At 47.0% G+C, this 26,026-nt stretch overlaps 1 protein-coding gene and 1 long non-coding RNA gene across 2 annotated transcripts; both read left to right on the top strand.

Annotated features, from left to right (window-relative positions):
• The first annotated feature begins 9,361 nt into the window (after window positions 1-9,361).
• Window positions 9,362-10,564, top strand: LOC148377915 (uncharacterized). Its single transcript, XR_015856328.1, has 4 exons — window positions 9,362-9,564; window positions 9,823-10,016; window positions 10,141-10,254; window positions 10,486-10,564. It is a non-coding gene; the product is annotated as an uncharacterized LOC148377915 (long non-coding RNA).
• Window positions 10,565-13,166: 2,602 nt separating this feature from the next.
• Window positions 13,167-14,648, top strand: LOC148377914 (janus kinase and microtubule-interacting protein 3-like). Its single transcript, XM_088368101.1, has 6 exons — window positions 13,167-13,230; window positions 13,351-13,416; window positions 13,478-13,546; window positions 13,623-13,990; window positions 14,070-14,195; window positions 14,565-14,648. The coding sequence occupies exons 1-4, from the start codon at window positions 13,198-13,200 to the stop codon at window positions 13,848-13,850; spliced, it is 396 nt and encodes a 131-aa protein (XP_088224227.1). The 5' UTR covers window positions 13,167-13,197; the 3' UTR covers window positions 13,851-13,990; window positions 14,070-14,195; window positions 14,565-14,648.
• The last annotated feature ends 11,378 nt before the right edge of the window (window positions 14,649-26,026 follow it).

The raw sequence follows: 26,026 nt of genomic DNA, 5'->3' as shown, positions 1-26,026 counted from the left end.
GAGGCTAGGCGCCAGAGGCGAGTTTTTGTGGGCTGAAGTTTTAGTGGGGTTAGTGTGAATACAATCCAAAAGAATACAACAGAATACAATACAATAGAATATAATACATAGATTAAATTATATAGCTCTTACTACTTCCCATTAAATAAATTAAATACGTCTTACTTGTTCCCAATCCTTTTCAAAAAAGTAGTTTAAAACGAGGGCCCTTCACTCAACCTTTAACCTCAACCCCGCACGTCACATTGTGTTGTATCTGTGAATGTTGGTTGTGGCCAAATGATAGTTTTCTTTCATTCGTTTAGGTTCCACGGTGTTTGTTGGCTATGTTTTCCACTGTCAGAAGGATGAAAATACAAAGTACAACGCTTGGACGTGGGCGAAGGCGTCACCGGTGAGTCTTTCCTTCCTATTTATTTACCTTCTAGATGCTAGAGGCTAAGTGTTAGAGGCTAATTGTTAGAGGCTAAGTGTTAAACACAATACGAACAACACAACGATACTGCACTGAACAACACGATACCGCACTGAGAAACACGATACCGCACTGAAAAACACGATACCGCACTGAACAACACCATGCCGCACTGAACACCATGCCACACTGAACAACACCATCCCGCACTGAACAACACCATGCCGCACTAAACAACACCATGCCGCACTGAACAACACCATGCCTCACTGAACGACACCATGCCGCACTGAAAGACACCATGCCGCACTGAACGACACCATGCCGCACTGAAAGACACCATCCCGCACTGAACACCATGCCGCACTGAACAACACCATCCTGCACTGAACAACACCATCCCGCACTGAACAACACCATGCCGCACTGAACAACATTATGCCGCACTGAACATTATGCCGCACTGAACAACACCATGCCGCACTGAACAACACCATGCCGCACTGAACAACATTATGCCGCACTGAACAACACCATGCCGCACTGAACAACACCATGCCGCACTGAACAACACCATGCCGCACTGAACAACACCATGCCGCACTGAACAACATTATGCCGCACTGAACAACACCATGCCGCACTGAACAACACCATCCTGCACTGAACAACACCATTCCGCATAGAACACCATGCCGCACTGAACAACACCATCCCGCACTGAACAACACCATCCCGCACTGAACAACACCATGCCGCACTGAACAACATTATGCCGCACTGAACAACATTATGCCGCACTGAACAACACCATGCCGCACTGAACAACACCATGCCGCACTGAACAACACCATGCCGCACTGAACAACATTATAACGCACTGAACAACACAATCCCGCACTGAACAACACCATGCCGCACTAAACAACATTATGCCGCACTGAACAACATTATGCCGAAATGAACAACACCATGCCGCACTGAACAACACCATGCCGCACTGAACAACACCATGCCGCACTGAACAACACGATCCCGCATTGAACACCATCCCGCACTGAACAACACCATGCCGCACTGAACAACACCATCCTGCACTGAACAACACCATCCCGCACTAAACAACACCATGCCGCACTGAACAACACCATTCCGCACTGAACAACACCATGCCGCACTGAACAACATTATGCTGCACTGAACAACACCATGCCGCACTGAACAACACCATGCCGCACTGAACAACACCATGCCGCACTGAACAACACCATGCCGCACTGAACAACATTATGCCGCACTGAACAACACCATGCCGCACTGAACAACACCATGCCGCACTGAACAACACGATCCTGCATTGAACAACACCATCCTGCACTGAACAACACCATGCCGCACTGAACAACACCATGCCGCACTGAACAACACCATTCCGCACTGAACACCATGCCGCACTGTACAACACCATCCTGCACTGAACAACACCATCCCGCACTGAACAACACCATGCCGCATTGAACAACACCATGCCGCACTGAACAACACCATCCTGCACTGAACAACACCATGCCGCACTGAACAACACCATGCCGCACTGAACAACACCATGCCGCACTGAACAACATTATGCCGCACTGAACAACATTATGCCGCACTGAACAACATTATGCCGCACTGAACAACACCATGCCGCACTGAACAACACCATGCCGCACTGAACAACACCATGCCGCACTGAACAACACCATGCCGCACTGAACAACACAATCCCACATTGAACAACACCATGCCGCACTGAACAACACCATCCTGCACTGAACAACACCATCCCGCACTGAACAACACCATGCCGCACTGAACAACATTATGGCGCACTGAACAACATTATGCCGCACTGAACAACACCATGCCGCACTGAACAACACCATGCCGCACTGAACAACACCATGCCGCACTGAACAACACCATGCCGCAATGAACAACACCATCCCGCACTGAACAACACCATGCCGCACTGAGCAACACCATGCCGCACTGAGCAACACCATCCCGCACTGAACAACACCATGCCGCACTGAACAACACCATTCCGCACTGAACAACACCATGCCGCACTGAACAACATTACGCTGCACTGAACAACACCATGCCGCACTGAACAACACCATGCCGCACTGAACAACACCATGCCGCATTGAACAACACCATGCCGCATTGAACAACACCATGCCGCACTGAACAACACCATCCTGCACTGAACAACACCATGCCGCATTGAACAACACCATGCCGCACTGAACAACACCATCCTGCACTGAACAACACCATCCCGCACTGAACAACCCCATCCCGCATTGAACAACACCATCCTGCACTGAACAACACCATGCCGCACTGAACAACACCATGCCGCACTGAACAACACCATTCCGCACTGAACAACACCATGCCGCACTGAACAACACCATCCTGCACTGAACAACACCATCCCGCACTGAACAACACCATGCCGCATTGAACAACACCATCCTGCACTGAACAACACCATCCTGCACTGAACAACACCATGCCGCACTGAACAACACCATGCCGCACTGAACAACACCATGCCGCACTGAACAACACCATGCCGCACTGAACAACATTATGCCGCACTGAACAACATTATGTCGCACTGAACAACACCATGCCGCACTGAACAACACCATGCCGCACTGAACAACATTATGCCGCACTGAAAAACACCATGCCGCACTGAACAACACCATCCCGCACTGAACAACACCATGCCGCATTGAACAACACCATGCCGCACTGAACAACACCATGCTGCACTGAACAACATTATGCTGCACTGAACAACACGATCCTGCATTGAACAACACCATGCCGCACTGAACAACACCATACTGCACTGAACAACACCATCCTGCACTGAACAACACCACCCCGCACTGAACAACACGATCCCGCATTGAACAACACCATCCCGCACTGAACAACACCATGCCGCACTGAACAACACCATTCCGCACTGAACAACACCATGCCGCACTGAACAACACCATGCCGCACTGAACAACACCATGCCGCACTAAACAACACCATGCCGCACTGAACAACATTATGCCGCACTGAACAACACCATGCCGCACTGAACAACACCATGCCGCACTGAACAACACCATGCCGCACTGAACAACACCATGCCGCACTGAACAACACCATGCCGCACTGAACAACATTATGCCGCACTGAACAACACCATGCCGCACTGAACAACACCATGCCGCACTGAACAACACAATCCCGCATTGAACAACACCATCCTGCACTGAACAACACCATGCCGCACTGAACAACACCATGCCGCACTGAACAACACCATTCCGCACTGAACAACACCATGCCGCACTGAACAACACCATCCTGCACTGAACAACACCATCCCGCACTGAACAACACCATGCCGCATTGAACAACACCATGCCGCACTGAACAACACCATCCTGCACTGAACAACACCATGCCGCACTGAACAACACCATGCCGCACTGAACAACACCATGCCGCACTGAACATTATGCCGCACTGAACAACATTATGCCGCACTAAACAACATTATGTCGCACTGAACAACACCATGCCGCACTGAACAACACCATGCTGCACTGAACAACATTATGCCGCACTGAACAACACGATCCCGCATTGAACAACACCATGCCGCACTGAACAATACCATCCTGCACTGAACAACACCTTTCCACACTGAACAACACCATGCCGCACTGAACAACATTATGCCGCACTGAACAACACCATGCCGCACTGAACAACACCATGCTGCACTGAACAACATTATGCCGCACTGAACAACACGATCCCGCATTGAACAACACCATGCCGCACTGAACAATACCATCCTGCACTGAACAACACCTTTCCACACTGAACAACACCATGCCGCACTGAACAACATTATGCCGCACTGAACAACACCATGCCGCACTGAACAACACCATGCCGCACTGAACAACACCATGCCGCACTGAACAACACCATGCCGCAATGAACAACACCATCCCGCACTGAACAACACCATGCCGCATTGAACAACACCATGCCGCACTGAACAACACCATCCCGCACTGAACAACACCACCCCGCACTGAACAACACGATCCCGCATTGAACAACACCATCCCGGACTGAACAACACCATGCCGCACTGAACAACACCATTCCGCACTGAACAACACCATGCCGCACTGAACAACACCATGCCGCACTGAACAACACCATGCCGCACTGAACAACACCATGCCGCACTGAACAACATCATGCCGCACTGAACAACACCATGCCGCACTGAACAACACCATCCCGCACTGAACAACACCATGCCGCATTGAACAACACCATGCCGCACTGAACAACACCATCCTGCACTGAACAACACCATCCCGCACTGAACAACACCATGCCGCACTGAACAACATTATGGCGCACTGAACAACATTATGCCGCACTGAACAACACCATGCCGCACTGAACAACACCATGCCGCACTGAACAACACCATGCCGCACTGAACAACATTATGCCGCACTGAACAACATTATGCCGCACTGAACAACACCATGCCGCACTGAACAACACCATGCCGCACTGAACAACACCATGCCGAACTGAACAACACGACGTCGCACTGAACAACACGACGCCGCACAGAACAACACGACGCCGCACAGAATAACACAATACCGCACAGAACAACACAATACCGCACAAACAGTTTTAGATAATATTACGTCGCAGTCATGTGACGCGGACATGACGTCAATAGGCGGAACTCACGGCAAAATTATAATCCGTGGGCGTGGCTTGCAACAGGAAGTAGGAAAGCGGCAATTCTGGCAAACAAGACACAGCGGTTAGTAACACGATGACTAACAAGGCAAATATTTTTGTTTTCAGCTTGCAACTTGAACGTCTAGAGCGTACAAGGTAATTACAACTGTTTTTTTTTAGCCCTGAAAAGCGAGGGAGTGTGGCGTTTGGGAGGAATGTCGAACTCGGTGTCTGCTTCCAGCCACAGACGCCAAATTTCGACGATTATTTCGACTGGTCAACGGTTGTAAATTATTGCGTTGACTAAAAACTTTATTTAACTCTACTCTTAACTTTGCCGTTTCAGATATGCGGGTATTACACCGCGGAAATGACGTCAATAGGCTGAACTCTCGCCAAAATTCAAATCTGTGGGCGCAATGGCCTTGAGCGAGACACCGGATACAAACACGACGATTATCAACAGAAATATCTTTATTTTCTGCTTGCAAGTGGACCGTCTAGAGCGTACACGGTAAGTACAACTCATTGTGTTTAAAAAGATTTACGTTTGTGTAGTTTGCGTTGCGTTGTATCTGTGAATGTTGGTTGAGGCTAAATGTTAATGTTTAATTTCATTCCTTTAGGTTCCACGGTGTTTGTTGGCTGTATGTTTTCCACTGCAAGAAGAGGCTCGTATCATTGACCAGCAGGAGCTACAATGGTGAGTACCCCTTTCGTCTTCCATTTATGTTAAACACTTCCTATTTCATGTCTAACAGTACTCGATTTAACAAATAACCATAAATAAATACAGTGTGGGCAGTCACGTTAACATATGTGATTATCCTGCCTAATATGTTTATCACAAATATGTCACTAATCACTAATATGTTTATTTGTTTATCACAACACCTTTGGACCTTCAGCAATCGATTATTTCCCTTCATCTACATAGAGACAGAACGATGGTGTCTTAAACATCTCATTCATTTCACCAAATAACTTCACGCAGGTGGATAACGGCCGTCTCGGTCACGCTATGTTGCGTGATGCAGTTTTGAAGAACCAAATGCATTTATTCAATGAATAAGTCAAGCTAGTTCTATGTTTATGATGTTGTAAGTTACGGTACCGATTGAAGTTGAGTTCGAAGCCAGTGGAAAACAGCGCTGCGTTTGTGCTCTCCAGGTACAAATGTTGTGATCTCTGACTGACGACCGGGCGAGACTCGAGTAAGAGATGTCCAAACGAGCTCCGGCAGGGCGGGCCAAGGCGGAGCGAACGGACGCCCTTCAGGCCGCCAATGACGAGCTGAGAACCAAACTGATGGACGTCCAGTTAGAACTTCAGCAGGAGAAGAACAAGGTGAAAACCTCAACAGACAGACACTGCCTGCCTCCCTGCCTGCCTCCCTGCCTGCCTCCCTGCCTGCCTCCCTCCCTCCCAGTTTTCCCGATGTAGATTAGACATGCGTGTGCCATGACTGTGTCAGCCTACATCAACAAATGCACCGAGGACGTCAGCACCACTAAGAATATCATCACCCGGGGCAACCAACGACCCTGGATGACTGAGGAGGTACGTCAAACGCTACGAGCGCGGAACTCTGCCTTCAAGTCTGGCGACAAGGAGACACTGAGGACAGCGAGAGCCAACTTGAACCGTGCCATCAGGATAGCGAAGCGAGACCGCAGTCGAAAATTTCAGGATCGTTTCCACGACGTCAAAAACATCAGGAGTATGTGGCAAGGCATACGGGCGATTACAGACTACAACTCACCCCCCCCCCCCCCCGGTGGGTGTAGTTGATGCTGACTTTCTAAATGGTCTAAATAACTTCTTTGGGAGGTTCGAGGCACTAAACGGCACTCCAGCAGTTAAAACTGTCCCCCATCAGGAAGAGGAGGTACTCTGCCTTGACTCCGCCGATGTGTTGAAGACCCTGAGGAGAGTCAACCCCTGTAAGGCCCCTGGCCCCGACAACATTCCTGGGCGTGTGTTCAGGGAATGTGCAAGTCATCTGGCTGGGGTCATCACAGACATTTTTAACACCTCGCTGGGCCAAGCCACAGTGCCGGCGTGCTTTAAGACTGCCTCCATCATTCCGGTGCCGAAGAAACCTCAAATCACCTCATTTAATGATTACCGGCCTGTTGCACTGACTCCGGTTATGATGAAGTGCTTCGAAAGGCTGCTTAAAGGTCACATCGTTTCCAGACTCCCCCTATTATTTGACCCGTTCCAGTTTGCCGACCGGCAAAACCGCTCCACTCAGGACGCCATCTCCTCCGTTCTTCACCTGAGCCTGGCTCACCTGGAGGAGAAGAACACCCATGTGCGGAGGCTGTTCCTGGACTTCAGCTCAGCGTTTAACACCATCATCCCACAGCATCTGGTAGGAAAATTGGAACACCTGGGCTTCAACACCCCCCTTCGCAACTGGCTGCTAGACTTCCTCACCAACAGACCTCAGTCAGTCCGGGTCGGACAGAACACCTCTGATGTCATCACCCTCAGCACAGGCTCCCTTCAGGGCTGCGTCCTGAGCCCCCTGCTGTGCACCCTGATGACACACGACTGCGTCCTCAGGTTCACCACCAATCACATCGTGAAGTCAGCAGACGACACAACGGTGGTGGGGCTCATCAGAGACAACAACGACCTGGACTACAGAGAGGAGGTGGAGCAGCTGGTGGGCTGGTGCAGAGAAAACAGCCTGATCCTGAATGAGGAGAAGATGAAGGAGATCATCGTCGACTTCAGGAAAAAACAGCCTCACCACGCTCCACTGATCATCAACAGCTCAGCTGTGGAGGTGGTCAGCACCACCAAATTCCTGGGGGTCCACATCACAGAAGACCTCACCTGGACTATGAACACTACGGCACTGGTCAAGAGGGCACAGAAGCGCTTGTACTTCCTGCGGAGGATGAGGAGAGCCCACCTGCCCCCACCCATCATGAGGACGTTCTACAGGAGCACCATAGAGAGCATTCTGACAAGCTGTCTCTCTGTGTGGTGTGGAGGCTGCACCGCCTCCGATTGGAAGAACGTGAGGAGTGGTGAGGACAGCAGAGAGGATCATAGGGGCTCCTCTTCCCTCCATTCAGGACATTTCATCTCAGCGCTGCATGTCCCGTGCCCGTAACATCATCAATGACCCATCACACCCCCACCATGGACTGTTCTCCCTGCTGCCCTCTGGGAAGAGGTTTGCAGCATCCGCTGCAGGTCCACCAGGTTCTGCAACAGCTTTTTCCCTGCTGTCATCAGACTGTTGAACACTAGAACTGTTGAGCTCTAAACTGAACTCTGCATCACACATTCACAGAACTGTACTTTATGACACTACGGACCTCTATCTTGCACTATCTCGCACTACCAACTTTACTGAACTTGTATAAACCCTTTAAATAGAAGTTTAATACATGGTTTAGCATTCCTCTGCACACTCTTGAATACTGTTTTGCCTACTTGCACTATTGCATAATTATCACTGCTGCACTTTATACTTATTTTTAATATATATATATATATATATATATATAGTATATATGTATATATATATATTTTCATAGGATATGTTACTTCTATTCAACTGCAATATCACTACTTTGTTGTAAGACGTATGCAACGGAATTTCGTTTTGTATGCACCATGTGCAGACAAGATGACAATAAAGTTTGTCTAAGTCTAAGTCATGTCAGGTCAGCTGTCTGGAGAGAGAGAGAAGTCAGGACCTGCGGGCGGAGCACCACCGTGCCACCGCCGCCATGACGGAACTCAAAAGCAAACTCCATGAGGAGAAGCAGAAAGAGTTAGCCATTACCAGGGAGACATTACTGCGGCAGCATGAAATGGAGCTGATGAGAGTGATCAAAGTCAAAGATGGAGAGATCCAGCGACTGAATGCCTTGGTTCTCAGCCTGAGGGACGGCTCCATGGACAAGGTGATCCGCTCTATCCGTGTCTGACTATCCGCACGCCACGTCGGGCTTCGATGCGGCCGCTACCGTATTGTGTAGCTTGTCCCCAGTAAGCGTCGCGGCGCTCCGTTGCGGTCTCAACGGCCCGGTGTGGCGCAATGTCTGCTCAGGTGAGGAGGGGGGGCGCTTTGCTGGCGGAGGTGGAGGAGACGCGGCGGTGTCGGGAGACCGAGCGGTGTCGCCTCCACCAGGAGCGCGGAAGAAGCCCTGGCAGCGGCCTAGCAGGCCTGGCAGTCCCGAGCGGCCGAGCTCCGATCGGCTCATCACCAGCATCGGGAGGAGCTGAGCCGAACCAAGAGAGACTGCGAGAGGGAGATCCGCCGACTGGTAGGACTGATCAGATGCGCGGTGCGTGACTATGTTCCCAATTTCGTTGTATACCTGCAGTGCAATGACACCTAAGGCATTCTATTCTATTCTATTTCACAAGAAGAAAATGTCCGGTTGCTCGCTTCGCTTTTGTCACAGCAAAGGTGTTCTAGTCGATTCAAGAACAAAATTGGCCGGTTGCTCTCTTTGTTTTTGTCACAATTCTGGCAAATGAGTTTGCCCGCCTGCCTGAGCGCTCCCCGTTTGTACATCCAGACGGATGAGATCAAGCTGAAAGACAGAGCGGTTAGTGTTTTGGATGAAACCCTGGGGCCGGCCACGTCCACCGCCTTCAGCTGCAGACTCAGGCTGCCGAGCAGCAGATCGCTGCCCTGAGGGATTCCCAAAGGGCGGGCCTAAACTACCCTGGAAGTGGGGTCAACGCCGCTACTAGCAATCCTCTTCATTGCGTAAGCCACCTCATCACACACTTGCAGTACGCATGACTTAGTTCGTTGCTGGAGGAAGGTAGCACAAAAACAGTTTTGAACTTTGAACGAGTGCTTGTGTGTGTGTGTTGCGGGGCGTTTTCAGTCTCAGGAGGATCGGGACACGCGACGGTTTCATCTGAAAATCGCTGAGCTCAGCGCAGTCATCAGGAAACTGGAGGATCGAAACGCCCTGCTTTCTGAAGAGCGCAATGAACTGGTAATTTATTGACGGCACGCTTGAAGGTTTGCGCTACGTTTGATGCGCGCCATCCAGCGAGGCACCCATTGCGCTTGCTTATTAGTTGAGCGGCGCGGCGAGTCGGTTGCCTGGTAGATGTCTTTTATTGGGAGCCAAAGCCACGATTCCGTTCAAACCGATGCAAAAGGAATGGATACGTTCTGGCCCGCGTGTTGTGCGTCTTTCACATCCCGCACTTCATGCTTGCAGCTAAAGCGACTGAGAGAAACAGAAAGCCAGTTTCTGCCACTCCTGTACAAAAACAAACGCCTGAGCAGGAAGAATGAAGAACTCTCGCTGGTGCTGTGTCGCCTTGAAAACAAAGTGCGCTTTGTCACCCAGGAGAACGAGGAGATGGCAAGCTTGGTAAGTCGACGCGGACAACGGCGGCGTGCCAACAGAGTCCACTGCATTTGTGTTCCACAGAGAAGGCCTAGTTCGCTCAATGACCTGGACCGCGGTTGCGGCCAGCAGGACGGTGAAATGGAGTTCCTTCAAGTTGTGGAGCAGCGGCACATCATCGACGACTTGTCCAAGGTCTTCAGGCAGGCGACTCGGTGCACGTACGGCAGCGCCGCGCTCGCTCGCTGTCGCCAGGAAACCTTTTCCGTCCAAAGCTTGGCCGGCGGCCGCCATCCAAAAAATTGGCCCCTTAAATTCCGACCTTTCAAGCAGGAGCATTGTGCGCACGCGTTTGAACACGCTTTAGACTTGTTTTGCCGTTTTCAGCAGCTCAAAGCTCCCGTTTTGTCAGCGCCTTTGCCACTCGCTGTGCGCTGAAAACGACGGACTTGCCCGGCTGCTCAGCCCGTCAACCATGAGCCGCGAGCGCGACGTCATTGTCCGTAGGCAGCTAGTGGCAAAATGCACCCTGTTAGAGTTGCGCTCGCTCCAACTTATTTTGCAAGAACCACACGGGAGACAAGTAAGTTCTTTTGGACACCTGCAGGTGGAGAGTCCATCCGTTGTACGAATGAAGTCTGACTCTCGGCTCCTGCACGAGCATTTTAATTAAGAGAAACAGGGTGGGTGTAAGAGTGGATTGAATAGAGGAAGCCCTTGACCTCTAGTCAAAACATAGCAAGGGGTGTTTTACGACTTTGTGTAGGAAGGGATAAGCGATAGGGATAAATAAGGGATAAATAATATTATTTATTACAGGTCGCAGTCAAAGTCAAAGCAACACAATGATACGATAAAGATAATCTGGAAAACCCTGACACACCCTGTAGTTGTCACTTTTGGAAAAGACGAGCGTCCCTCCAATCATCGCCGGTGACGTGTTTTTCAGGCTCTGGAGACAGGAGCTCATGTCAGAAATGTCATTGTGAGTCGCGTTTGTTTCTGCGCCGGAGCCGTTCGTTCCCTTTGCATCCAAAGAATCTCAAAGGCGGATTATTTGTGTCGACAGGAGAGAGATTTGCTGCTACGATACCGACGTCGAGAATCTCTGAGGAGGAACAAAGCGTGAGGTCCTGCAAGGTGAGTCTGTTTGTTTGCGGCTGCTTGGTGTTGCGCAAGATGAAATGGCCTTTTTCTCGCTATCGTTCCTCTCGTCGATTCATCGTGAGGTGTCGCTTCAGTTTGTTCAGAGAGATGTTTGCTTCCGCGCCCGCAGGTCATCGAAACATTTTACGGCTACGACGAAGACGTGTTGGTGGACTCGGACGGATCGTCCTTGTCTTTTCACACCGACAGAACCCCCGACACGGAACCCGAAGAGGTAGCCCGCCATTTCTGCCAGCGTATTGGCACCAAACATTCCTCTTCAGCCTGGAATCGGACTCGTCTTTGCGTCGCGGGTGCTTTGTCGCCGGTCTGACTGATTCTGGTACTAGTGCTGTGTTGCATTGGTGTGTGCATGAAGAGGCGGAGCTTCGCTACCGCCAGCTGACGCAAGAATATCAAGCGCTGCAACGAGCCTACGCTCTGCTAGCCCAGACCAGCGAAAGGGGACTACGACGCCGAGAAGGAGATCAAGGTGGCGCCCCTTCCCGCAACCCCCGGCCGGGTCGCAGCCTCCCCGTTCTCACCCAGCCTCGGGTGTTCTCTGGTCTGAAAGGAGGAGGAGGAGCCTCCCTCCTCCTCCTTTCAGACCAGAGAAAAGCTGATGGTAGAAATGGGTCACTATCAAAGCAGAGTAGCAGATCTGGAGTCAGCGCTGAAGCAACAAGGACAGGTAAGCTCATCAATGAGCACACCTTTTTCTCAGACAAAATAGCTACATTCTTCAGTCACTCATCCGTCTGGCATTACTGGACCAACCCCCGAACGTGGCTGGGAAAATGCGGAGAAAAGCAAATGTCATTTTCCAGTCAACCAAAGAATTTGTGGATGAAAATGACACAACATTCCAAAGCTGTCCACGCGTTTGTCTCTTCTAGAATGTCAAGTGGGTGGAGGAGAAGCAGCTGCTGCGTCAGAGCAATCAGCAGTTGGCCGAAAAGGTGACGGAAAGAAAGGCGCTGGGCGGAGTCGCTTGGCGTCACACCTGTCGGGAAGCCCCGCAGATGAGGTCTGACTGTCTTTTCAGGTCAGGCGGATGGAGGCGGAAGAAGCGCGTCTGAAAGAGCACATCCAGGATATCCGAGACCAAAACGAACTGCTTGAGTTCCGCATCCTGGAGCTGGAGGTGGGAAGACTCGCACAAGCGTGTTGAGGCCAGAGATGTGACGGACGGACGGACGGACGGACGGACGGATGCATGCCTCTGCCTTTCAGGAGAGGGAGTGGCGCTCCCCCGTCTTGAAGTTTCTGCAAGTCCGTTTCCCAGACGGCCTCAGCCCTTTGCAGATCTACTGCGAGGCCGAGGGCGTGAGCGTACGTAAGGCGTCCCTCGCAACCCTAACCTTAACCCGAGGTCCCAGAACACCTTACATTGCTCCTTGCGCCTTTCCCCCGGACATCGTCATCAGTGATCTGATGAAGAAGCTGGACATCCTGGGCTATAACGCCGTAAGTGTATGTCGAACTCCTTATGTTCGCACTCCACGAGACTCGGCGGCTCAAATGTGACTTTTGGAAGGCTTTGCGCTGAAAGAAGCTTGTTGACGCTGTGCCTTTGGGCTCTTGCAGAATCTCACCAACGAGGAGCAGGTGGTCGTGATTCACGCCAGGACCCTTCTCACCCTAGCCGAGAAGGTAACGCGCACGTCCACGCACGCTCTCGCATTCTGCTTATGTGACAGCAGCCTTTCCTCAGTGGTTAGAATACATCAAAGTGACCAAGTCAGCACTTCAACAGAAGATGTTGGACATTGAAAGTGAGAAGGTAGACAGACACGCGACATCAGCCAAGGGGAACTCCGGCAATGTGCCCCAACAATTCTGACCTTGAGCTGTGCTAGGATATGTTCTGCAAGCAGAAGGGCTACCTGGATGAAGAGTTGGACTTCAGGAAGTGTTCCATGGACCAGGCTCATAAGGTAAGCCGCCCTCAAATCTCCCGCCGGACCACTGATGGACGAGGATTGCGGCCCAGAGGATCCTGGAGCTGGAGGCCATGTTGTACGAGGCGCTACCGCAGCGGGACTGCCCCGCCACGGACGGCGAAAAAGCCAGCCACGCTGGCGTGAATGACGTGCTGACGGCGGATCAGAGAGAAGAGCTTAGGAGCGCCGTGGACCAATGGAAGCGAGCCCTGATGTGCGAGTTGAGGGAGCGCGACGCTTGCATCCTCCAAGAGAGAATGGATCTGCTGCACAGCGCGCAACAGGTAAGGGCCCAAAGCCAGCCCGGCACTTACTTGCACGCTTACTGGCTTTTGAATGCCACTTTCCATTTGTCCGTCCTAGAGGAACAAAGAGCTGAAAGAATTCATCGAAGCTCAGAAGAGACAAATCAAACAATTGGAGCAGAAGTTTCTGTTTCTCTTTCTATTCTTCTCCTTGGCCTTCATTCTGTGGCCCTAACACCAGCTGGTGAGTGAGCTCCAGCGGCACCGCACTCGACACCTCCGATACACTGTCAGCCGGTCTCAGACGTTGGCAGACGCTCCGATGCCAACGTATACCCCCCGCCACGGTGACAGAGGCACCGCGTCACACCGGCGCTCATCCAATCAGAAGGCAGGAAAAGCAAATTCACATGCAGGGCACTTTTGAACCAGAAGAGAGCGCCACAAAAAACGGTTGTTGCCCCAAACGCGCACTAAAAAGGGTCAGAATAACAAGAGTCCCACTGGCCAGCCGGGGCCACCCGTCCAGCTGTTTCTTCAGGGGGGAAAAAAATTGGAGTCACCGGTGAGTACATTTTGCATTTAGCTCTGCTTTTCTGCTTCTGTCTTCAAGTGTGTGGCATCCTGCGATCAAAGAGTCAGCCAACCCCAAAGCGGTTGACCTCAACGTCCCACCACCATGCCTACCAGAGCAGGTGACGTGATGCTTTGGACATCCTTCCGTCTCAGATGCCCAAAAGTACTCTTTGCCACATCTGCGGCAATACGGTGTCTTTTCAAAGGTGCAAATAAATCCAGCGTGGGCGGAACACGCACGTCTTCGGTTTTTCCCGCTTTGTTTGTGTGACAGCTGTTGTGAAAATTTTATACAAATAAAGTTGTATAGTACAGGTTTGGCCAAGCCGCAACTCCCGAACCGCATGCGGCTCTTTTATGTTCATATCAACATTTGTGTGTGTGTGTGTGTGTGTGTGTGTGTGGGGGGGGGTTGTGCGTGTTGGCTTCACTTGAGTTCAATTTGGTATTTTGGTCAAAAGCGCATGTGGTGAAATTCCACAAAGTAGGATGGGCAAACACATTTCTTTAAACTATGAGTGTCAATTGGGCTCTCGAAATGGCAGGGAAAAGATGCACAGCAAAACGAAAATACGTAGATGAACACAGGACGTTTTAATCAGAGTGGGAAAGTTTCTATTTTTTGTTGAACGTGATGGCAAACCATTCTGCCTGATATGTCAGACCTCAGCGCATTTCAAAGATTCAAATCTTCAGCGCCATGCACTTCAGCTCACTCCATGCTAACATTGATCAGGCGTCGAACCCGCATCATCATGCTTAAGAGGTGGCCATGCTAACCAGTGCGCCATTATGTCAACGCATAATAACTAAGTCTACTGGTCAAAACAGCGGTTACTATATGACGTCGCTACGTCGTGGTCACGTGACGCAGACAAGACGTCAATGGACGTGGGCAGAGTTAACTTGTTTAAAAGGGAGTAGGCAGAAGAAATATTTAATTTATTTAAATCTATTTTGAGTGCACACCATTATGCCAATGCATAACAACTGTAAATCTACTAAACAAAACAGCGGTTGCTATATGACATCTGCCACGTCGTGGTCACGTGACATACGTGACGTCGATGGGCGTAACTTTCGCCGGAATTCAAATCCGCGGGGAGAGTTAACTTGTTTAAAAGAGAGTGGGCAGAAGAATTATTTAATTTATTTAAATCTATTTGGTGTGTGCGCCATTATGTCAATGCATAACAACTGTAAGTCTACTAAACAAAACAGCGGTTGCTATATGACGTCTGCCACGTCGTGGTCACGTGACGCGGACGTGACGTCGACGCCTACTTTACATCCCACCGATCACAGGACCCCTCGGCTGCATAACCGTGCCCCCTTCCCAACCAATCGGATTTGCTATACGCGAAAACGACGCCAATGGAAAGAGCTTCCGCCCAAATTTAAATCCGTGGGCGTGGCTCGCAGCAGGAAGTAGGAAAATGGCGGCGATGTTGACAAAGACACAGCGGATGGTAACATACGACTAACAAGAGAAATATTTTTATTTTCTGCTTGCAACTGGACCGTCCAGAGCGTACACGGTAAGTACAACTCATCGTTTTTAAAAAGAAGTACTTTTGTTGCCCTGAAAAGCGAGTGAGCGTGGCGTTTGTGGGGGACGTCGAATTTCGACGATTCTTTCTGGTCAACGGTTGTAAATGATTGTGTTGATTAAAAAAGAAAACTTGATGTAACTCTACTTTTAACTGCCGTTTCAGATAGATTTGGAATTGCATCACATCCAATTTTGCCTAGAGCGTACACGGTAAGTAACACTCGTTGTGTTTAAGGAGATTTACGTTTGTAATAGCAGAAGTGTAGCCGCGTTGCGTTGTACGTGTGAATGTTGGTCCGGGCGAAATGTTAATGTTTAATTTCATTCCTTTAGGTTCCACGGTGTTTGTTGGCTGCAAGTTTTCCACTGCAAGAAGAGGCTCATATCATTGACCAGGAGCGAGCTACAATGGTGAGTAGCCATAACATTTATGTTAAACACTTCCTATTTCATGTCTAACAGTACTTGATTTAACAAATAACCATAAATAAATACAGTGTGGGCACTGAAGTTAACATATGTGATTATACTGCCTAATCTGTCACCGAGTAGATTGTTGCAAAGTAATATAAGATCCAAAGTTGTAATTCAGAATAGTTTTCAAAAGAAGGCCATTAGAATTATATACAAGTCTGATTACCCTGAACAAGCTATTAATTAAATCACAAATTCTTCAATTCAAAGATTTGGTAGATTATCAGACAAATAATGTCTAACAGTAATTGATTTAACACATCACGATAAGTAGATTGAGTGTGGGCACTCTCAAGTTAACATATGTGATTATACTGCCTAATCTGTTACAGAGTATGTTGTTGCCAAGTAATGTAGAATAGATCCAAAGTAGTAATCCAGAATAGTTTTGAAGAGGCCATTAGAATGATAAACAAATCTGATTACCTTGAACATAATAACAAGCTAAGTGTTTAATATGTCCTATGAAGTCAAAATTGGGCACCATCATGTGGTGAAATTTGGAATTGCATCACATCCAATTTTGCCTGGGAACAAACAGATTACATAAATCTTAGTTTTGAATAAGCCACTCCTTCTCAAACAAGTAAACTCTGCCCATTTTGCGCAGTAGATGTTCTGTTAATATCTAGTATTTATACAAAGTCATAATTTAAATTGCTTTCAACCTTCATTCATCGGTTCAACCAACATTACTCGCTCTTATTACCAACTTGTATTGATTTAACTAAGCGTTTAATACTTCCTATCAGGTCTCAAATCGAGATTTGGCAAAATACAATTTCAGCAAATCCAATTTTGCCAGGGAACAAAAATAGATTAAATAAACTAAATAAGTCCTCTTCCCATTAAATAAATCAGAAAAGTCTGTCTTGTAACCAGTCCTCTTCAAACAAGTAAAGTCTGCCCATTTTGTGCCGTAGATTTTGTGTCTATGCCTAGTATTTAAACAAAATCATAATTTAAACGACTTCTTTCCTTCATTCACTTTGGAAATTTGGAATTGCAGCAAATCGAATTTTGGCAGGGAACAAAAATAGATCAATTAAACTAAATAAGTCTTCTTCCCATTAAATAAATTAAAAAAGTCTGTCTTGTAACCAGTCCTTTTCAAACAAGTAAAGTCTGCCCATTTTGTGCCGTCGATTTTGTGTTAATGCCTAGTATTTATACAAAATCATAATTTAAAGGACTTCATTCCTTCATTCACTTTGGAAATTTGGAATTGCAGCACATCAAATTTTGCCTGGGAAGAAAAGTAGATTAAATAAATTTAATAAGTCTTACTACTTCCCATTAAATAAATTAAATACGTCTTACTTGTTCCCACTCCTTTTCAAAACAGTAGTTTAAAACGAGGGCCCTTCACTCAATCTTTAACCTCAACCCCGCACGTTGTGTTGTATCTGTGAATGTTGGTTGTGGCCAAATGATAGTTTTCTTTCATTCGTTTAGGTTCCAAGAAAACTTGATGTAACTCTACTTTTAACTGCCGTTTCAGATAAGCGGGTATTACGTCGCAGTCAAATGCCGCGGATATGACGTAATTGCCCGAACCTCCGCCAAAATTCAAATCTGTTGGCGCGATGGCCGTGAGCCACTGAGCAGCGACGATTATCAACAGAAATATCTTTATTTTCTGCTTGCAACTGGACCGTCTAGAGCGTACACGGTAAGTAACACTCATTGTGTTTAAGGAGATTTACGTTTGTAATAGCAGAAGTGTAGCCGCGTTGCGTTGTACGTGTGAAAATTGGTCGAGGCGAAATGTTAATGTTTAATTTCATTCCTTTAGGTTCCACGGTGTTTGTTGGCTGCAAGTTTTCCACTGCAAGAAGAGGCTCGTATCATTGACCAGGAGCGAGCTACAATGGTGAGTAGCCATAACATTTATGTTAAACACTTCCTATTTCATGTCTAACAGTACTTGATTTAACAAATAACCATAAATAAATACAGTGTGGGCACTGAAGTTAACATATGTGATTATACTGCCTAATCTGTCACGGAGTAGATTGTTGCAAAGTAATATAAGATCCAAAGTTGTAATTCAGAATAGTTTTCAAAAGAAGGCCATTAGAATTATATACAAGTCTGATTACCCTGAACAAGCTATTAATTAAATCACAAATTCTTCAATTCAAAGATTTGGTAGATTATCAGACAAATAATGTCTAACAGTAATTGATTTAACACATCACGATAAGTAGATTGAGTGTGGGCACTCTCAAGTTAACATATGTGATTATACTGCCTAATCTGTTACAGAGTATGTTGTTGCCAAGTAATGTAGAATAGATCCAAAGTAGTAATCCAGAATAGTTTTGAAGAGGCCATTAGAATGATAAACAAATCTGATTACCTTGAACATAATAACAAGCTAAGTGTTTAATATGTCCTATGAAGTCAAAATTGGGCACCATCATGTGGTGAAATTTGGAATTGCATCACATCCAATTTTGCCTGGGAACAAACAGATTACATAAATCTTAGTTTTGAATAAGCCACTCCTTCTCAAACAAGTAAACTCTGCCCATTTTGCGCAGTAGATGTTCTGTTAATATCTAGTATTTATACAAAGTCATAATTTAAATTGCTTTCAACCTTCATTCATCGGTTCAACCAACATTACTCGCTCTTATTACCAACTTGTATTGATTTAACTAAGCGTTTAATACTTCCTATCAGGTCTCAAATCGAGATTTGGCAAAATACAATTTCAGCAAATCCAATTTTGCCAGGGAACAAAAATAGATTAAATAAACTAAATAAGTCCTCTTCCCATTAAATAAATCAGAAAAGTCTGTCTTGTAACCAGTCCTCTTCAAACAAGTAAAGTCTGCCCATTTTGTGCCGTAGATTTTGTGTCTATGCCTAGTATTTAAACAAAATCATAATTTAAACGACTTCTTTCCTTCATTCACTTTGGAAATTTGGAATTGCAGCAAATCGAATTTTGGCAGGGAACAAAAATAGATCAATTAAACTAAATAAGTCTTCTTCCCATTAAATAAATTAAAAAAGTCTGTCTTGTAACCAGTCCTTTTCAAACAAGTAAAGTCTGCCCATTTTGTGCCGTCGATTTTGTGTTAATGCCTAGTATTTATACAAAATCATAATTTAAAGGACTTCATTCCTTCATTCACTTTGGAAATTTGGAATTGCAGCACATCAAATTTTGCCTGGGAAGAAAAGTAGATTAAATAAATTTAATAAGTCTTACTACTTCCCATTAAATAAATTAAATACGTCTTACTTGTTCCCACTCCTTTTCAAAACAGTAGTTTAAAACGAGGGCCCTTCACTCAATCTTTAACCCCAACCCCGCACGTTGTGTTGTATCTGTGAATGTTGGTTGTGGCCAAATGATAGTTTTCTTTCATTCGTTTAGGTTCCAAGAAAACTTGATGTAACTCTACTTTTAACTGCCGTTTCAGATAAGCGGGTATTACGTCGCAGTCATGTGCCGTGGATATGACGTAATTGCCCGAACCTCCGCCAAAATTCAAATCTGTTGGCGCGATGGCCGTGAGCCACTGAGCAGCGACGATTATCAACAGAAATATCTTTATTTTCTGCTTGCAACTGGACCGTCTAGAGCGTACACGGTAAGTAACACTCATTGTGTTTAAGGAGATTTACGTTTGTAATAGCAGAAGTGTAGCCGCGTTGCGTTGTACGTGTGAAAATTGGTCGAGGCGAAATGTTAATGTTTAATTTCATTCCTTTAGGTTCCACGGTGTTTGTTGGCTGCAAGTTTTCCACTGCAAGAAGAGGCTCGTATCATTGACCAGGAGCGAGCTACAATGGTGAGTAGCCATAACATTTATGTTAAACACTTCCTATTTCATGTCTAACAGTACTTGATTTAACAAATAACCATAAATAAATACAGTGTGGGCACTGAAGTTAACATATGTGATTATACTGCCTAATCTGTCACGGAGTAGATTGTTGCAAAGTAATATAAGATCCAAAGTTGTAATTCAGAATAGTTTTCAAAAGAAGGCCATTAGAATTATATACAAGTCTGATTACCCTTAACATAACAACAAGCTATTAATTAAATCACAAATTCTTCAATTCAAAGATTTGGTAGATTATCAGACAAATAATGTCTAACAGTAATTGATTTAACACATCACGATAAGTAGATTGAGTGTGGGCACTCTCAAGTTAACAGATATGATTATACTGCCTAATCTGTTACAGAGTATGTTGTTGCCAAGTAATGTAGAATAGATCCAAAGTAGTAATCCAGAATAGTTTTGAAGAGGCCATTAGAATAATAAACAAATCTGATTACCTTGAACATAATAACAAGCTAAGTGTTTAATATGTCCTATGAAGTCAAAATTGGGCACCATCATGTGGTGAAATTTGGAATTGCATCACATCCAATTTTGCCTGGGAACAAACAGATTAAATAAATCTTAGTTTTGAATAAGCCACTCCTTCTCAAACAAGTAAACTCTGCCCATTTCGCGCAGTAGATGTTCTGTTAATATCTAGTATTTATACAAAGTCATAATTTAAATTGCTTTCAACCTTCATTCATCGGTTCAACCAACATTACTCGCTCTTATTACCAACTTGTATTGATTTAACTAAGCGTTTAATACTTCCTATCAGGTCTCAAGGCAAGATTTGGCAAAATACAATTTCAGCAAATCCAATTTTGCCAGGGAACAAAAATAGATTAAATAAACTAAATAAGTCTTCTTCCCATTAAATAAATCAGAAAAGTCTGTCTTGTAACCAGTCCTCTTCAAACAAGTAAAGTCTGCCCATTTTGTGCCGTAGATTTTGTGTCTATGCCTAGTATTTAAACAAAATCATAATTTAAACGACTTCTTTCCTTCATTCACTTTGTAAATTTGGAATTGCAGCAAATCGAATTTTGCCAGGGAACAAAAATAGATCAATTAAACTAAATAAGTCTTCTTCCCATTAAATAAATTAAAAAAGTCTGTCTTGTAACCAGTCCTTTTCAAACAAGTAAAGTCTGCCCATTTTGTGCCGTCGATTTTGTGTTAATGCCTAGTATTTATACAAAATCATAATTTAAAGGACTTCATTCCTTCATTCACTTTGGAAATTTGGAATTGCAGCACATCAAATTTTGCCTGGGAAGAAAAGTAGATTAAATAAATTTAATAAGTCTTACTACTTCCCATTAAATAAATTAAATACGTCTTACTTGTTCCCACTCCTTTACAAAAAAGTAGTTTAAAACGAGGTCCCTTCACTCAACCTTTAACCCTATTTATTCACCTTCTAGGCTAAGTGTTAAAGGCTAAGTGTTAAAGGCTAAGTGTTAAAGGCTAAGTGTTAGAGGCTAAGTGCCAGAGGCTAGGCGCCAGAGGCGAGTTTTTGTGGGCTGAAGTTTTAGTGGGGTTAGTGTGAATACAATCCAAAAGAATACAACAGAATACAATACAATAGAATATAATACATAGATTAAATTCAATAGCTCTTACTACTTCCCATTAAATAAATTAAATACGTCTTACTTGTTCCCAATCCTTTTCAAAAAAGTAGTTTAAAACGAGGGCCCTTCACTCAACCTTTAACCTCAACCCCGCACGTCACATTGTGTTGTATCTGTGAATGTTGGTTGTGGCCAAATGATAGTTTTCTTTCATTCGTTTAGGTTCCACGGTGTTTGTTGGCTATGTTTTCCACTGTCAGAAGGATGAAAATACAAAGTACAACGCTTGGACGTGGGCGAAGACGTCACCGGTGAGTCCTTCCTTCCTATTTATTTACCTTCTAGATGCTAGAGGCTAAGTGTTAGAGGCTAAGTGTTAGAGGCTAAGTGTTAAACACAATACGAACAACACAACGATACTGCACTGAACAACACGATACCGCACTGAGAAACACGATACCGCACTGAACAACACGATACCGCACTGAACAACACCATGCCGCACTGAACACCATGCCACACTGAACAACACCATCCCGCACTGAACAACACCATGCCGCACTAAACAACACCATGCCGCACTGAACAACACCATGCCTCACTGAACGACACCATGCCGCACTGAAAGACACCATGCCGCACTGAACGACACCATGCCGCACTGAAAGACACCATCCCGCACAGAACACCATGCCGCACTGAACAACACCATCCTGCACTGAACAACACCATCCCGCACTGAACAACACCATGCCGCACTGAACAACATTATGCCGCACTGAACATTATGCCGCACTGAACAACACCATGCCGCACTGAACAACACCATGCCGCACTGAACAACATTATGCCGCACTGAACAACACCATGCCGCACTGAACAACACCATGCCGCACTGAACAACACCATGCCGCACTGAACAACATTATGCCGCACTGAACAACACCATGCCGCACTGAACAACACCATCCTGCACTGAACAACACCATTCCGCATTGAACACCATGCCGCACTGAACAACACCATGCCGCACTGAACAACACCATCCCGCACTGAACAACACCATCCCGCACTGAACAACACCATGCCGCACTGAACAACATTATGCCGCACTGAACAACATTATGCCGCACTGAACAACACCATGCCGCACTGAACAACACCATGCCGCACTGAACAACACCATGCCGCACTGAACAACATTATAACGCACTGAACAACACCATCCCGCACTGAACAACACCATGCCGCACTAAACAACATTATGCCGCACTGAACAACATTATGCCGAAATGAACAACACCATGCCGCACTGAACAACACCATGCCGCACTGAACAACACCATCCTGCACTGAACAACACCATCCCGCACTGAACAACACCATGCCGCACTGAACAACACCATGCCGCACTGAACAACACCATGCCGCAATGAACAACACCATCCCGCACTGAACAACATTATGCCGCACTGAACAACATTATGCCGCACTGAACAACATTATGCCGCACTGAACAACACCATCCTGCACTGAACAACACCATGCCGCACTGAACAACACCATGCCGCACTGAACAACACCATGCTGCACTGAACAACATTATGCTGCACTGAACAACACGATCCTGCATTGAACAACACCATGCCGCACTGAACAACACCATCCTGCACTGAACAACACCATCCTGCACTGAACAACACCACCCCGCACTGAACAACACGATCCCGCATTGAACAACACCATCCCGCACTGAACAACACCATGCCGCACTGAACAACACCATTCCGCACTGAACAACACCATGCCGCACTGAACAACACCATGCCGCACTGAACAACACCATGCCGCACTGAACAACACCATGCCGCACTGAACAACATTATGCCGCACTGAACAACACCATGCCGCACTGAACAACACCATCCCGCACTGAACAACACCATGCCGCATTGAACAACACCATGCCGCACTGAACAACACCATCCTGCACTGAACAACACCATCCCGCACTAAACAACACCATGCCGCACTGAACAACATTATGGCGCACTGGACAACATTATGCCGCACTGAACAACACCATGCCGCACTGAACAACACCATGCCGCACTGAACAACACCATGCCGCACTGAACAACACCATGCCGCACTGAACAACATTATGCCGCACTGAACAACACCATCCCGCACTGAACAACACCATGCCGCACTGAACAACACGATCCCGCATTGAACAACACCATCCTGCACTGAACAACACCATGCCGCACTGAACAACACCATGCCGCACTGAACAACACCATTCCGCACTGAACAACACCATGCCGCACTGAACAACACCATCCTGCACTGAACAACACCATCCCGCACTGAACAACACCATGCCGCATTGAACAACACCATGCCGCACTGAACAACACCATCCTGCACTGAACAACACCATGCCGCACTGAACAACACCATGCCGCACTGAACAACACCATGCCGCACTGAACAACATTATGCCGCACTGAACAACATTATGCCGCACTAAACAACATTATGTCGCACTGAACAACACCATGCCGCACTGAACAACACCATGCTGCACTGAACAACATTATGCCGCACTGAACAACACGATCCCGCATTGAACAACACCATCCCGCAGTGAACAACACCATGCCGCATTGAACAACACCATGCCGCACTGAACAACACCATGCTGCACTGAACAACATTATGCTGCACTGAACAACACGATCCTGCATTGAACAACACCATGCCGCACTGAACAACACCATCCTGCACTGAACAACACCTTTCCACACTGAACAACACCATGCCGCACTGAACAACATTATGCCGCACTGAACAACACCATGCCGCACTGAACAACACCATGCCGCACTGAACAACACCATGCCGCACTGAACAACACCATGCCGCAATGAACAACACCATCCCGCACTGAACAACACCATGCCGCATTGAACAACACCATGCCGCACTGAACAACACCATCCCGCACTGAACAACACCACCCCGCACTAAACAACACGATCCCGCATTGAACAACACCATCCCGGACTGAACAACACAATGCCGCACTGAACAACACCATTCCGCACTGAACAACACCATGCCGCACTGAACAACACCATGCCGCACTGAACAACATTATGCCGCACTGAACAACACCATGCCGCACTGAACAACACCATCCCGCACTGAACAACACCATGCCGCATTGAACAACACCATGCCGCACTGACCAACACCATCCTGCACTGAACAACACCATCCCGCACTGAACAACACCATGCCGCACTGAACAACATTATGGCGCACTGAACAACATTATGCCGCACTGAACAACACCATGCCGCACTGAACAACACCATCCCGCACTGAACAACACCATCCTGCACTGAACAACACCATGCCGCACTGAACAACACCATGCCGCACTGAACAACACCATGCCGCACTGAACAACATTATGCCGCACTGAACAACATTATGCCGCACTAAACAACATTATGTCGCACTGAACAACACCATGCCGCACTGAACAACACCATGCTGCACTGAACAACATTATGCCGCACTGAACAACACGATCCCGCATTGAACAACACCATCCCGCAGTGAACAACACCATGCCGCATTGAACAACACCATGCCGCACTGAACAACACCATGCTGCACTGAACAACATTATGCTGCACTGAACAACACGATCCTGCATTGAACAACACCATGCCGCACTGAACAACACCATCCTGCACTGAACAACACCTTTCCACACTGAACAACACCATGCCGCACTGAACAACATTATGCCGCACTGAACAACACCATGCCGCACTGAACAACACCATGCCGCACTGAACAACACCATGCCGCACTGAACAACACCATGCCGCAATGAACAACACCATCCCGCACTGAACAACACCATGCCGCATTGAACAACACCATGCCGCACTGAACAACACCATCCCGCACTGAACAACACCACCCCGCACTAAACAACACGATCCCGCATTGAACAACA

The sequence above is a fragment of the Syngnathus floridae genome, unplaced genomic scaffold (genome assembly GCF_059516105.1).
Source record: "Syngnathus floridae isolate MCC-2025c unplaced genomic scaffold, RoL_Sflo_1.0 HiC_scaffold_76, whole genome shotgun sequence".
Classification (NCBI taxonomy): Eukaryota; Metazoa; Chordata; class Actinopteri; order Syngnathiformes; family Syngnathidae; genus Syngnathus; species Syngnathus floridae.
Note: the sequence above shows the minus strand (reverse complement) of the source record. Positions and strands in the feature narration are given on the sequence as shown.